Below are 16,090 nucleotides of genomic sequence, written 5' to 3' on the forward strand. Positions count from 1 at the left end.
CGAGGGTTTTACCACATTTTGTGATCCCGAGGGTGGAATATCCCTATCCTACATACACACATAATGAAAGAGTCTTTTTCTCTCATATCATTACCGAATTTCTGGCGAAAGTGTCCCTCAGCCATCCATTTTCTTCAATTTTTTAATTTCTTTATTTGACGTTTTTACTAAATATACTTATGATATTCTGAAAGATCATACCCTATTTTTAGCAAACAGTGTTTGCACACAAATTTCATTCATTTTGTGGATAAGTGATGAACGAATGAACAATTCGCCGATAAAATTACCGTAACTTGACCGACTTTTACGTGGCCGTGATCAAATTGTCAACATCCGAGAAAAAGAAGTTCTATCAACAATACTGAAAGCCAACGCTGAAATGAGTTTCCCAACTTCACATATAATTTGATTTGCACCTCGACATATTTAATCATTTCACAGAACACACTGTACTTTTAAATGTCAAGTCAAATTTTTTTTTTATAAAATACTACGTCACTGCATGACGTCACGACTGTCATTGGAATTCCATTCATAGTTCAATGAGAGTGATGTCGATCTCGATCGCCATGACGCGGCGATGTTTCGTGGCTGGTAATTTTAAATTCACTGTGATTTTGGCAACTTCGTGTGTGAACCAGCGAACAGTGACTCTATACGAGTATTCGATCTTTTCTGTGACATAGGATTATATGTGTTTAACCGGTTGTCTTGATGGAATGACGAAGGTAGGTCAGTCGATAGGCTAACGATGATCATATTGAAAGGCTAGGATGGCAGTTAGTTTTCATGGTTACTCTACACAAATATAGACTCTGAGTTACAATTGAAATAAATATTTTTTATATGAACATCGAGGGGTGTCATTTTTACCGAATGTTCGTTCATTTAAGAGCCAATTCCCAACTTCCAAATACACAGGTTACTGAGTAGGCCTAACAGTTACTGACAGTATCGTAGAGTAAACAAATTCCAGGGCCCCCTGCTGACGCAAACGGAACCATTTCATAGATTGTGACGTTTGACATTTTCTTTTTTATATTTTTTTTATGTATGGCTTTTATTTTACTTCCTGTCATTGCCAGGTGATTGTGTGTGTTTACATGTTTTTAATGACAAATGACAAATCTGTCGGGTAGGCAAGTCTGTATTGTACTGTAACTGTTACAACAGGCCTGTAGGCGTAGTTTAACTGTTTGTTACAGTAACGGAGTTATACGTTTAACCGTGTAGCCCTATTGATTTACTGCTGATATGATATATATTTATCTAAGAATGTATGTATTTTTATAGTTAAGTCCAACGTTTCAAAACCGACACCGACGATAAGGACTGTCGGATGTGAACACAAGCAGACGACGTTGTGAGAGTTGTCCCCCTTGAACGCAGATTAATCCGCGCGCGTGAAATGCTATGTAAGATAGATTTATCTTACATAGCTATCTTACATGGGCAAACTCTATCCAACATGGCGAGATATGAGAGAAAAAATAGGTAATATGTCTCTGCTCAAATCGATTAGGCAGCTCTTCCCTATTTGTAATTATCTTTTATTTTATCAAAAATTCGATTTGATGATATCAAGAATACGAATACGAATTGTTGATATCATCAAATCGATTTTTTGATAAAGAAAATAAGTCTTGATACACAAAAATAATTATTATTATAATAATGAATAAATAATTAACCGGCGCTTTGTTGCCATCAATCTTTTTAGATCAAGAATTCGATTTTTTTTTTTTATATAAAACATTTTTTTTTATAACAAAGAAAAACGTAATGCTTGATTGTTTATATATAGAAATAAATAAGTAGTTAAACGGCGCCTATAAAGAACTCGAATTATTGATATAAAAACAATGATTAAATAGCCAATAAGGATTCCCCACACAATCCTCCGAATAGATAGTCCGGCACCGAGTCCTATATTAGACGAATAGTCGACTCAACGTTTCAAATCATGATCACATGGAAGCAGTCGGACAAGCAAAAGCTGATAGTGATAACTAGAGTTAGCCTATTTGCGTTACGAATTCAGGTACGTGTGCCGAAAAAAATGATGTATGGACATTTCTGTGATGTTAGGCATTCAAAATAGCATTTTTGAGTCTAATATTTAGATACATTTTTTATGTACGAAGCATGCATGCAAATAATAACGAGACTGGCGTTGTTCTGTGTCACCGGTTTTGACGGGCGTGTTTTTTGTTTTTGTTTTATGTGTATAATTTTGCATTAACGTTATAGTAGTTCAGAGTACAAAAAATAACATATTTGGTGTCCAGCTATATTGCATATAGGTAAGGTACGCTTAAGGTAATCTCACCATTTTCTGTTTGAGGGAAGAAAAGCATTTCCTTGTTTATACTTAACGTGGTACCAACCTGCTGTCACCCTAGTTCAGTAGTTAACACTAACATCGCTGTTAATTTACTCACTGCTATATTCTTGCAAACCAGTTCACTTCAAAGTAGACCTAACTATAGCCCGAGTTTCTTCTGGCCCTGACACCATGTCTGGTGTCCTCATATCAGAGGAATTGGCTAACCCTGGCTCCGACACCATGACAACGTTGATTTCTCCGACACCATTTGTTGTCGCTAAGATTTTGGCGCAGATAAAATAACATCGGAGTGACATAACACTTACCTTACATTTTTGGATAAATGAGATATTTATGTACACCAAAACACCCATTTAGTCCCATATCTATATCGTAGTAGTGCGCTCTGGTACTTCTCCAGACATGTGTCATGATCAGGGCCAAAGGAAACTCAGACTGGTACAGGTCTAACAAAATATGATAAAAACTTAATAAATTCTTTAAAAAATGCTCACAAAGAAATCTCCAATATCTATTGACATCTTTAATTTAACAGCTCCTTATATATAGCTATCCAGCGGTATAGTACCATGCATCTGACTTCTAAAAATAAAGCACAAAGATACTGCCCCATCCCTGACCTGTTTCCTTTGTAAGAATCATAGAGCATATCGTCACACGCAGCACCATGTATTTCGCACATTGATCAGCAAATCTCCTATAATGATCAGTCCTCTACAGCATTGCTTTCACTCTAAGCAGAACTTCCTCCTTCTTCATGGTCAAACTGTTGTCAACAACGTTAAAACATGGAATCCTCATCCTGTACAGTCATGTCAGGCTTACCCAAGGGCCCAGCTAGTACTTGCTTAGACCTGTTGACTCCTCCTATATATAAATGACCTTCCATACTCCATAGGTAGTCCAGTCACTATTTGGTGATTATACATTTGTACTATTGTCTGTGTAACTGACATAGATGCATTGGCCCTTCAGAGTGAAAAAAGAAAGCTAGAGATCTAGTAGAAGACCATGTAATAATGTCCTTCAATCCAGAAAATGTGAAATTCTCCACATAGAAAAAAACAATGGACAAACCCGTACATTCTATGGCTAGACAGCCATAAAACAAACAGTTTCAGTAAAGTATTTAGGTCATATAATAACTGAAAAAATGAAAATTTACTTAGGATTCTCAAATCAGAGACAAAGTCAACACATCACTCATGATCAGATTCATCAGAAGAAACATCAAAATAAGCAACATAAAAACCAAAGAACATATTTATAAGGTCTGGATGATCACAATCAAAGAGAACACAGGGATATGTATACTATAAGGTCTGGTTGATCACAATCAAAGAAAACACAAGAATATGTCTTATGTATAAGGTCTGGTTGATCACAATCAAAGAAAACACAGGGATGTGCATACGTATAAGGTCTGGTTGATCACAATCAAAGAGAACACAGGGATATGTCTAAGGTCTGGTTCACCATCCAAGGTCTGGTTGATCATGAACATACATCCACTCTGAACACCTGAATATCAATGAACTGCATCTGTCCCTGTCCTGTACAAAATAACAAACAGTCTAGAGATGCATGTGATGGTGTACACAACCTAATAATGTTCAAAATATTTGATGCTAAAAACTGAATTGAAATTTCTAGCCAGCTCATAACAGTAACATTGAACCGAGGTCCCTCCATAAAGCCCAACCAACTGAACAAATGAAGCAAACACTGTCAACTTTGCGACAGAAATATATATACCCTTAACCACCCACAGAGCGAAAACTGAAACCAACCAAATGCAGATACCACCTGTCGTTGAACACTTTCTATGAATGAACATTGCATTTTTGTCACAGATTCCCCTTACAGGGTTACCAGCAACTGCCAGGATTAATGTAACTGTGTCAAACATATTATCATGTAACTTGGCTTTTTCAAAGTGAAATGAAAATAATTGTTTCTTGTCATACAACTGGTGACAGCACAAAAATAGATATGTACATGTATAGAACATGTCAGTCTTTGTCTGATCATGACCACCCTTACAAATTATAATGTTTGGTTTTTATTTGGCCATGGTTCAAACAGTCTAATGGTCTGTAGAACAAACAGGTAATGGAGTATCTTGTTCAAACATGTCATTTTGTGATGGTCAGTACATTTATACACATTCAAAGGAAAAACTGACATACCTGCAGATTTCATTTAATTTCTTATTAACATCGAGATTATGTAATCAAATGATCCATTACAGATTTCTAGATGAGTAAGATATTGAAGCGGTTAAGTGTCCTTGAGTTTCCTGAATCATCTCGTGTGGCACTCCAGTACCTGACATCATGCTTCACATCCTCAACAGGAGGGGCCATTCCTGGACTAGGAGGGGGAGCTGAGAACTTTGCAGTGGAAGTTAGTCAAGAATATGTATTGTTTAAGTCAGCTACTGGCAGAACAAGAGGACCACAAAAGGTAAACATATATGATTTAGATAGAATTGTGTGTTAATGCTCATCAGGTATACAAAATGTGTGTGCAATTAATGCATGCAGTTATAACAATTCTGAAATTCTCATAAAAACAGTTAACATAAAAGTGGTATATCAAAAGAGAAATTACTTTCTTAAGACCAAAACAGAGAAATACTGGTAATATCAAAGTGACATTTAAATATATTGCCAAATGAGCTAATCATCCCCTTCACAATCTTTAGTAGTACTTCATTGTTACGGAATTTGGCAAATCAAATTATTGAACTCATTTGATAAATTTTATGACATATTGAAAAGTGTAAGATTCTGTTAATCACATTACACATATTTCTGAGAAGTGTCAGTGAAATATCTCAATTTAATTTCAAGGTGGGGAATTTTGACTCTGACACTATGTGTTTTCTACATAAGCAATTATGCAGCTGTGTTTGTTAATTGTGATGTCAAAGTCTTAATGAAGTCACAATTGTACATGGCTGTATTACATGGTAAAATAAGCCAGCTATATGTGAATTCCGGTCAATCCAAATGCATAACTCAAAATATATTGTGTCTGACCAAAGGCTAGATAAATGTGAAAACCCATGCTCTTGAAATAACAATGTTCTCAGTTGTCTGTTTTTTATACTGCTTACAGAAACTGAATGCCATTCAGGAGCTCCAGCTGCTGGAGATGGTGTGCAGTTGTCTACAGGGGGCGCCACAGAGCTCTCGGTTTAGCATATTCAGTGTGATTTTTGGTGGAAATATTGAAGTATCAAAAACTACCCTCCTCACGAAATTGGTTTCCATGGCGCTCTCCATTGGCAGTGGAGCAGTACTGGACTGTGCTGCTCTTTGGATGCAGGTGGGTGTTCACAGGCCAGACCTTTTTCTTCACAGTGTGCCAAAGGATTGGAGGCATTCATATAGAGTTCTAATTGCATGCAAAAGGTTTCATATAAACAACTTTGATAACAAGAATATATGGTGATTATTTGTTGTTTCTTACTCTGGTTTTCTAGGAACAAGGCTGCCATAGTAGTACTGTGTGTGACTTAGTGCAGCGACTGGTGGAGGACTACTGCCTGTTGTTCCCAGAGATCAGCCATACTTTCCAAACACTGCCCAGTGTCTCGCCTCTTTTCACCTGCAACTTCATCACAGCTGTGGCAACCATATATCCATTTCATGGTACCTATTTATATATCTTTTTCGTTTTTTTTTCCAGATCATACGCTTAAACCTGAACTTCATGTACATATGTACCTACATTACACTTGTATTTTAAATCACCATAATAATTTCCTAAAATTGTAAAATATTTTTATCTCTTATTTCTCATTTTGTATTCTTAAGGGTCTTTTATTGTATCCAACATGTAAAAGTTCCTTTTAAATCTGGTACAGTATATGACCATGTAACAGTATTCTGAAACTACTGAGAAAGGAGCATGTGTCCTTGGCCTGGTAAAAAATAATCATGTACTTGAGGTATCATTTTCAAGCTCTGAGCTGCAGGGCAGTGTCCATTGTCTTTCCAGAAATATCTTTATCTACTGTGTGATGATAGATTTTATTATTCTGCAGAAATCTCTCGAGCACCCCCACCAATCCTGTTGGAATACATCACTAACTGGGTGTCTGGTGATCCATGTCTGTGTTCCGAATCTGTTCGTCTTGTCCGCATTCAGGCCAGTTTCTCGTGCCCATTCTATGGACTAGTGCAGTGGTGCACTTTAGGACAAATTCTATGCATAACTCATCATGAACCAGATCCATCACCACCTAACAAACTGCACAGTGATAAAACAAAGACGTTCTCATTGCTTTCCAAACTACACTTCAGTATCTTACAGAGCTTTCAGGCTTACAAAAGCATGGAGCTGAACCAGGAACTATTCCACATGTCACACTTTTTATCAATAGCCAGGGAGCTCGTTAGGATTTACCAGCTCAGTAAAGATAACATACCGGAGGAGGAATTTCAAACATTAGTTGATCGATTGGGACAAATAATCCAGGTTGCTATAGTGACAGGTGGACTGAAGTTAACAAGTAAGTTCAGGAATAAAAATACTGTACATCTAATTTCAGTGGAAATGTTTTAAAAATTTAACATTGATTTCATGAAAATATTGTTATGCTCTCGATAGTGACATTATTATTGCTATGATGTTAATATACAAGTAGTTATACAAACCATGGTATGGTTATTTCCCTATTTGTATTCAAGGCAAGTGTATTGTATAAATTGAGAAGACATTCTTGCTGCTTTCCAATCTACACTTAGTTTCTGTTACAGCCAGGGAGTTTGTTAATTGGTAATTCCTATGTTAAACCTGATACAAGTTTACTTTTTACAGGTGGTAAAGAAATCTTAACACTGTGTGAAATCTTACCGCAGAACAGGTTTGTACAATTTGTATAAATGTACCTAAATACCTAAAGCACTAAAACAGTAATCCATATCTGGTCCTTTGGTGAATATCTAAAGAAGCAATTGAAAAATATGGGTATTGGTAGTAAACATGTAAATGTCTTTATATAAACTTTCATTTTTGTAAAAATGAGCTGTGTACATATGAATATAAAGCATATATCATGAGGGTTTCTTTCACATGAATGCTTTCTTTTTCAGATTACTTCAGATCATTGCAAGACCTTGGACAACCCAACCCATGGACACATCATAATTCACACTATTGCCTTTGTACATATTCATTTTTTTTCTGAATTTCAGCGCGTAATAAATTTTCATGAAACTCTTTGTTTACCTTGTAGAGTTTTTCCTTATGTGTATTGTTTTTGCACATCCTCGCCCCCATCCCTTCAAAGTCCTTGTCCATCAGTCATACCTCAGTCAGACTTTGCATTTAGGTTCTTTTCTCAGTCAAAAATGGTTTAGGATGCTGATGTATTGCCTGGAAGCTGTTTGGGAGTTGATATTGTTATGGATATGAAGATATATTGTGAAAACAAATGAACATGCTGATGTTGTTAACTTATTTACCAAAATCTATAAGCAGAATGTTTGGTTACACTTTACATTTGGTTCCAACATTTATATCATTATGCCGTGATGATTTGAAATGTAGAAATGTTTGTGTAATTGTATATAAACATTTTCTTGTTTATTCTTAATGCCTTTAAATACCATTCAGTATACTGCCACCATTGTCCATTAAAATGCTGGTGTAATAACGGAGATTTGGCTTTACAACGAGATTTGGTCTAGTGGCGCTAAGAGGTTTGGTGACATATTGTTAAGAAAACATAGAGATCCTGAAATATATATACTAGCAGAGACATGTATCATTAAGTGATGCTTTTGTGCAAATTTAGAAAAAAACAAAAGGAGAAAGTCATTTTGGATATCAAATAACAAGAATGTTTATTCAATCCTTGTTACATAGTAGTATAGTTTACAACCAGTCAAAAACATAGCTGTATTAACATACTTTTTACATGAACAAAGAGCAATAACATTCACATAAAATTATTCTTATCAAAACACCACTCGAGTAAAAAAAAAAACGGCAAGATTAAAATACTTATATAAAGAGGAATACTAATTAGCAAAAATCGGAACCAAAATGCTGCTCAGGAAAGCATAACTATGTACATATCATGATTATCAAGTCTATATGATTTCAAAGAGATCTGTTAAAATCTTTTTGGAGACCTACAGACAAGATTCAAATATATCTTGATAATACTAAAATGACATTTCTCATATTTGATTTGTCTTCTGCATGGCCCCTCGTTTTGTCCATTCAATTTTGAGACTGACCAGGAAAACAAAATAAATTAGAAGTGGCCATCTTGGAATTTAATAGTTGAAGTTTGTTATCATTATTTAAGGATATTATAAACAAGACAATTCAATGAATTAGTCCCGCACCAAAACTTATATGCCAAGAATGCACTGATGGTAGATAGATCAGATGGATATCTACTGATAAGAGGTGTCCTTTTACCATAAAATTAGATCTACTATTCTAGTGTGACAAATTCAATATTCAATTGCATTTGGTGGTATCAATTTTAGTAATATCGCTAATTTTATAACTTAAATTAGTAACTTAGTATAACTTAATATATTCTGAACGCAGGCAATTATGCCTCTTTATTCAGATCGTACTCCATATAATATTTACACAAAGATATATCAGTTTTTATGTTGTGACGTTACTCCAAAATTTGTCCAAACAGTTTTCGAAACTGTTTAAAGTTTGTGCTTGAACTACATTTTAAGGTCACCCGAGACAAAGTCTCAGTTGACCTATTGTGATCGCTTTTTGTTTGGCATCGTAAATAATTAACATTTTTGACTTCTCAAAAACCCCTGAACCATTTTTAATGAAATTTTTCAGAAGTCTTCCATGGCCAAAGGACAATCAAAATTGTGAATTTTATGGTCCCACCCCCAGGGGACTGAGGGGCGTAGCCAAAAGGGTCAAATTGACTGAAATTTTCAAAATCTTCTCAAGACCAAAACAAGGTAGAATCATTATGTACTCTTATAATAGATGGAAGGGTTAAGGGGCATCTAAACAGCAAATCCAGCCAAAACAGTTGATATTTTACAAGGCTATACATCCCTACTAGGGTGTTATTTAATAGAAATAACTTGATAAAATTTTGATATGTATCATGTCAAACTGTGGGCCTTGCTGTTGACATTCAATTTGTTCAGTAGTTCGTAAATTTCAACAAAACATAAAAGAGGGAAAAATTCATGTTTCAGGGGGACATAATTAACTCATTTGTATCTCATTTATTGTGCAAAACAGTCATGTCGTTTTGCTCACAAGGGTCTTAAGCACAAAATAGGAGCATTGGTTTGACTAGATTGGACTTTATGATATGTATTAACACTGATTTTATTTAGACCTTGACATGCAAATGGCGGTTGTGAATAAAATCAGACAATTATGGCATATAAGAAGGTATTTCAAACGTCAAAAATGCTCATATTAGATACTATAGAGAACTCTAGACATGGCAGGAAGACTGTTTTTAGGAAAAAATGTTCATCCGTTGAGTTTGGGGTAAAAGATACATATTTCTGAAAAAGGCCCAAAACTCACCAGTTTGACAATTTGTCTTAAAATGGTCATTCTTACTATAATCAGATGTCTTAAATGTATTATATAGGAGCATTTTTAATGGCTGAAATGCCTCCCTTTATGCCATATTTGTGTAATATCATCCACAGCCGCCATTTGCATTTCAAGGTCAAAACTGAATATGTGTTTATACCTACATAAAGTCAAATCCGGTCAAACAAATGCTCCTACCCTGTGCTATAGACACCTGTGAGCATGACATCTGGGCTATTTTTCAGGTTTGGTTATTTTTGTGGCTTAGAATTATTCCATGCTACAACTTACCACAAAGTAACTTTATAGAAGAAATTGTTAGCATCTACATCAAATTATTTGTGATTTTAAGACACTACATGTCCAAACAAACATTTCGGTATATTCATGACTATTTTTGTGCAAATTTTAAGCTATTTATTCGTGTTTGAAATTCAACATTATTCTGCTATATAGATGACCCTTAAAGGTGCTTTACCAAAATTGTGAATTTCATGAACCTGGGGTCTCGGGTTTGCCCCTGGGGAGGGAGAAACTTTACTAAAGTTGATATAGGGAAATCACAATTTTGAATATCATTTGTTTGATTTCTATTGGAATTCATTCCAACTTTAACATTATCAGCATTGGATGATAGCTTGATGGTAATATTTCAAAACTCAGGTTACTGTTATGGCCCTTTGCCCGTTGGAAATTCTCGTATTTACCTGTTTTCCAGATGTTTTTCAGATACTGCTTGCTACATCAATTTGTTCCTTGGTGAGTGGCTTTATCATAATAGACTTCCAATGGAGTTGGAACCCTGTGGCAATATACCATTTGTTGCTGGAGTTATGACCCTTTGTACATTGCAAATCCACATTAATTATTTACTTTTTTTTTTTCTCGCTACTGATAATCAACATCAATTTGTTATCTAGTATGTAGCTTTGTCACAAGAAATTAGTTCAAATTTGAATCCTGTATCAGTATTCCATTTTTTGCTGGAGCTATAGCCCTTTGTACATTGGAAATTCACTTTAAATACCTGTTTTTCAGCCTTTTTTTTACCTCGCCTCTTGAGGAGAGGGAGCTTATTTTGTCATCCTGGTGTCAGTGCTGGTTTCTAAATGTGTTGAAAGGCATTTGCTCTAGAGTTCTAATAATTGGTTTCAGGGTTGCTTTAGGGGTTAACCATATTTTCCCTGAATGAAACATGTTTTATAATAATGATGATTTTAATGCTTTCTACAATTCAAAATCTCAAACTGAGTCTATTTTACCTTTGATATTGCAATACTTTTTTTTTTAAATGTTGGTATAGATTCCAGTTGGTGAACTCGCCCACTAATTCTAGTGCGAGGTATAGTGACATACACTGCGAGGTGAGCTTTGTACTGATGAGGGTACTCTTGTTTAGCTACCACTTGCCACATCAAATTGAAAATCAGTATGCGGCTTATTCATAATGGATTACAGATAAAGTTTGAACCCTGTATTAATATTCTCTATTTTGCTTTTGTTACGGCCCCTCACATATAGGAATTTTTTATCATTAACTACGTACTTGTATATTTTTTTGCTACCACATCTCACATCAGTATGCAACCTGATACAGGACTTTTCATGAATAAGGGATTAGAGTTTGAGTACAGTCCTTGTGTCGAATTCTATCTACTGCTAAAGTTATTTCGTTTATTTTGTTTAATGTCCTATTAACAGCCAAGGTCATTTAAGGACGTGCCAGGCTTTGGAGGTGGAGGAAAGCCGGAGAACCCGGAGAAAAACCACCGGCCAAGGCAACTGCCCCATGTGGATTTCGCGACTCGGAGGTGGAGGGCAGGTGATAAAGTGTCGGGACACCTTAACCACTCAACCACCACAGTCCCTACTCAAGTATTACAATTAGTATCAACCATATACGACCTCAGATGTTGTGTGGATGTTAAGCTCCATCAACCTGCCAACTGGGAACAAAGCATAATGCTTTTCATTTGGTGACCATGAACAACCCCCTTTCAATTAAGTAAGTTATTCTAGTATCAGTTTCTTGGAAAGTTCCTGATGGATCTCAGATTTCATGTAGGTTTCCCTTGTTTTCAAATATTAAAAGGAAAGATGAGAAAAGTAGAGAAACTGTTTTACATGGACCCAATAAAGTGAATTCAATGGTGGGTGCCAATGCTTTATCCTTATTAACTTTGCTTCATAATGTTCGACAATGAATCCAAGATGGCGACAGGTGGTCCTCTTTGGTCATCCATCAGCAATGTTGTGATCGAGCCTTTACCATGTTGTTTTAATGATCATACTTAACAGCATTTTGTCCATAGTGTTAGGATTATCTTGACCATAGATATTTCCTTGGGAAAGGTCCTGGAGCATTGACATCTAAAGGGAATGTCGGTGTCAAAACATGGTTTACTCTTTGGGCATTGAAGATATTTAGGATTTTTCAAGGTCATATCTGCAAGGTTAATGTGTCATGGAGTTAACATCTATTTTTAAATGGATGACTATGGCATACAATTTCTTTATTTCACCTGGCACGAAGAATCAAGTTATTTGGCCGATAGGTTCCTTGGGGTGATGCCCCCCTCCCCAACCCCACCCAAAAATGACCTTTATTCAAAGTAATATGGGTCAAATTTGTTAAAACAATTTCTCATTAACTTAAACACCTAGAATTGAGATGGTGTAAAAAATGGCCTTGACCTGTATTCAAGGTCACAAGTGTCAAATTTTGTTTTCTGATTACTGTAAATCACTTATATTTCGCGAGTTCTTAATTTCGCGAAATATAAGTGATTTACCTCACCTCATTCAACTTATTCGCGAATACATAATTTCGCGAATTCTGACCTCAAAATGACTTTAAATTCGCGAATGACGTTAACAGGTTGGCGATATTTCCATGTTGGTAGCCATTTTGTTGATGAGAGTCATGTGACGGTACAAGAAAAGTCATGTGAAATCGATGTTTGTCTATGCTGAATTGTATGTACCGTACCTGTATACGCCTCTAGGCTATATACCAGTGTCATGCCCGTTCATATATAGTTTTTCTGCATTATTTCAACGACATGACCACGCCACAGATCTCCAATTTAAAGAAAATAGTAACCAAAGATAATTTGCCGGTCCCTATTACGGAAACAGTTAACAAAGCGATGTGAAGTACGACATACATGTAAGCTTACATAGACAACAGCACAGGTGATAAAGTACGACGTCTTCCGGGTGACCATCCGGGATCCTCGGGACCGGACCTACTGCGCTTAAACTAAATCATCGCCTAGAAGGTATTTTAGTCCGCGTTCAACTACAATATTAGTGTTCAGCAGGTTTTTTGTGTGTGAAATTTTGGTGTTTTGTGATATAAAATTACACTCTGATATAAGTATATAATCTATCATTCTATTATTACTTTAATGTCGATGTCTGTTCACCAACTAAAGATTACGATAGATTCAAAATGGACGCCACTGATCCTTGTCATTCTTATATAAATATTCGCGAGGAATTTGAATTCGCGTTCGACTCTCCTCGCGAATTAACGCGAAAATAAATCCCACGCGAAATATAAGTAATTTACAGTAACTGAAGACAGAGAATCGGCTAGATCTTGATCATACTTCACAACATTGCTGCCTGCATCCAAGTGTTCAGGGACTTGGTACAAACTCCTAACCATCAGTCCATAAACATGTACAATAATATACATTGTATATCTATATGGCATGTGAATTAGGAATTTGTCCCAAGTCCCTGTACCTTAGAGTGTTTCAAAGTTCAATGTAACCTCATATTTTATAGTGAAAGCGTAGTGTGTTTAAATGTGTCAGTGTTAAATGGATGACAAGTATAAAATCAGTTCCCAGGGGGATGGTAAATGGATGACTAGTATAAAATGACTTCCCAGAGGGATGGTAAATGGATGACTAGTATAAAATGAGTTCCCAGAGGGACTATAAATGGATGACAAGTATAAAATGAGTTCCCAGAGGGATGTTAAATGGATGACTAGTATAAAATGACTTCCCAGAGGGACTATAAATGGATGACTAGTATAAAATGACTTCCCAGAGGGATGATAAATGGATGACTAGTATAAAATGAGTTCCCAAGGGGATGTTAAATGGATGACTAGTATAAAATGAGTTCCCAGAGGGACTATAAATGGATGACTAGTATAAAATGACTTCCCAGAGGGATGATAAATGGATGACTAGTATAAAATGAGTTCCCAGAGGGATGTTAAATGGATGACTAGTATAAAATGAGTTCCCAGAGGGATGTTAAATGGATGCCTAGTATAAAATGAGTTTCCAGAGGGATGTTAAATGGATGACTAGTATAAAATGAGTTCCCAGAGGGACGATAAATGGATGACAAGTATAAAATGAGTTCCCAGAGGGATGTTAAACGGATGACTAGTACAAAATGAGTTCCCAGAGGGATGTTAAATGGATGACTAGTATAAAATGAGTTCCCAGAGGGACGATAAATGGATGACAAGTATAAAATGAGTTCCCAGAGGGATGTTAAACGGATGACTAGTATAAAATGAGTTCCCAGAGGGATGTTAAATGGATGACAGTATAAAATGAGTTCCCAGAGGGACGATAAATGGATGACTAGTATAAAATGAGTTCCCAGGGGGATGTTAAATGGATGACAAGTATAAAATGAGTTCCCAGAGGGATGTTAAACGGATGACTAGTATAAAATGAGTTCCCAGAGGGATGTTAAATGGATGATTAGTATAAAATGAGTTCCCAGAGGGACGATAAACGGATGACTAGTATAAAATGAGTTCCCAGAGGGATGTTAAATGGATGACTAGTATAAAATGAGTTCCCAGAGGGACGATAAACGGATGACTAGTATAAAATGACTTCCCAGAGGGATGTTAAATGGATGACTAGTATAAAATGAGTTCCCAGAGGGACGATAAATGGATGACTAGTATAAAATGAGGTCCCAGAGGGACGATAAATGGATGACTAGTATAAAATGAGTTCCCAGAGGGACGATAAACGGATGACTAGTATAAAATGAGTTCCCAGAGGGATGTTAAATGGATGACTAGTATAAAATGAGTTCCCAGAGGGACGATAAATGGATGACAATATAAAATGAGTTCCCAGAGGGATGTTAAATGGATGACAAGTATAAAATGAGTTCCCAGAGGGACGATAAATGGATGACTAATATAAAATGAGTTCCCAGAGGGATGTTAAATGGATGACTAATATAAAATGAGTTCCCAGAGGGATGACAAATGGATGACTAGTATAAAATGAGTTCCCAGAGGGAGGAAAAATGGATGACTAGTATAAAATGAGTTCCCAGAGGGATGTTAAATGGATGACTAGTATAAAATGAGTTCCCAGAGGGAGGAAAAATGGATGACTAGTATAAAATGAGTTCCCAGAGGGATGTTAAATGGATGACTAGTATAAAATGAGTTCCCAGAGGGATGTTAAATGGATGACTAGTATAAAATGAGTTCCCAGAGGGATGTTAAATGGATGACTAGTATAAAATGAGTTCCCAGAGGGACGTTAAATGGATGACTAGTATAAAATGAGTTCCCAGAGGGATGTTAAATGGATGACTAGTATAAAATGAGTTCCCAGAGGGATGATAAATGGATGACTAGTATAAAATGAGTTCCCAGAGGGACGATAAATGGATGACTAGTATAAAATGAGTTCCCAGAGGGATGTTAAATGGATGACTAGTATAAAATGAGTTCCCAGAGGGATGTTAAATGGATGACTAGTATAAAATGAGTTCCCAGAGGGACGATAAATGGATGACTAGTATAAAATGAGTTCCCAGAGGGATGTTAAATGGATGACTAGTATAAAATGAGTTCCCAGAGGGACGATAAATGGATGACTAGTATAAAATGAGTTCCCAGAGGGACGTTAAATGGATGACTAGTATAAAATGAGTTCCCAGAGGGACGATAAATGGATGACTAGTATAAAATGAGTTCCCAGAGGGATGTTAAATGGATGACAAGTATAAAATGAGTTCTCAGAGGGATGTTAAATGGATGACTAGTATAAAATGAGTTCCCAGAGGGATGTTAAATGGATGACTAGTATAAAATGAGTTCTCAGAGGGACGTTAAATGGATGACTAGTATAAAATGAGTTCCCAGAGGGACGATAAATGGAT

General features: G+C 36.1%; 1 protein-coding gene across 1 annotated transcript; it reads left to right on the forward strand.

Moving 5' to 3' along the window:
* Positions 1–1,952: 1,952 nt before the first annotated feature.
* On the forward strand, positions 1,953–7,586 carry LOC117325219 (uncharacterized protein C7orf26 homolog). The gene is made up of 7 exons (XM_033881311.1): positions 1,953–2,044; positions 4,602–4,816; positions 5,474–5,683; positions 5,841–6,009; positions 6,405–6,872; positions 7,181–7,226; positions 7,456–7,586. Exons 2-7 carry the CDS (start codon positions 4,610–4,612, stop codon positions 7,508–7,510), a joined length of 1,155 nt encoding a protein of 384 aa, XP_033737202.1. The 5' UTR covers positions 1,953–2,044; positions 4,602–4,609; the 3' UTR covers positions 7,511–7,586.
* The last annotated feature ends 8,504 nt before the right edge of the window (positions 7,587–16,090 follow it).

The sequence above is a fragment of the Pecten maximus genome, chromosome 1, assembly GCF_902652985.1.
Source record: "Pecten maximus chromosome 1, xPecMax1.1, whole genome shotgun sequence".
In the NCBI taxonomy this organism is placed as follows: Eukaryota; Metazoa; Mollusca; class Bivalvia; order Pectinida; family Pectinidae; genus Pecten; species Pecten maximus.

Bases quoted from the DNA above. Each gene is read 5' to 3' on its own strand.
- LOC117325219 (XM_033881311.1), top strand. From the start codon at position 4,610: ATGAGTAAGATATTGAAGCGGTTAAGTGTCCTTGAGTTTCCTGAATCA. The intron at 6,010-6,404 runs GTACCTATTTAT...ATTATTCTGCAG, and splicing joins AACCATATATCCATTTCATG to AAATCTCTCGAGCACCCCCA. The intron at 6,873-7,180 runs GTAAGTTCAGGA...TACTTTTTACAG, and splicing joins AGGTGGACTGAAGTTAACAA to GTGGTAAAGAAATCTTAACA.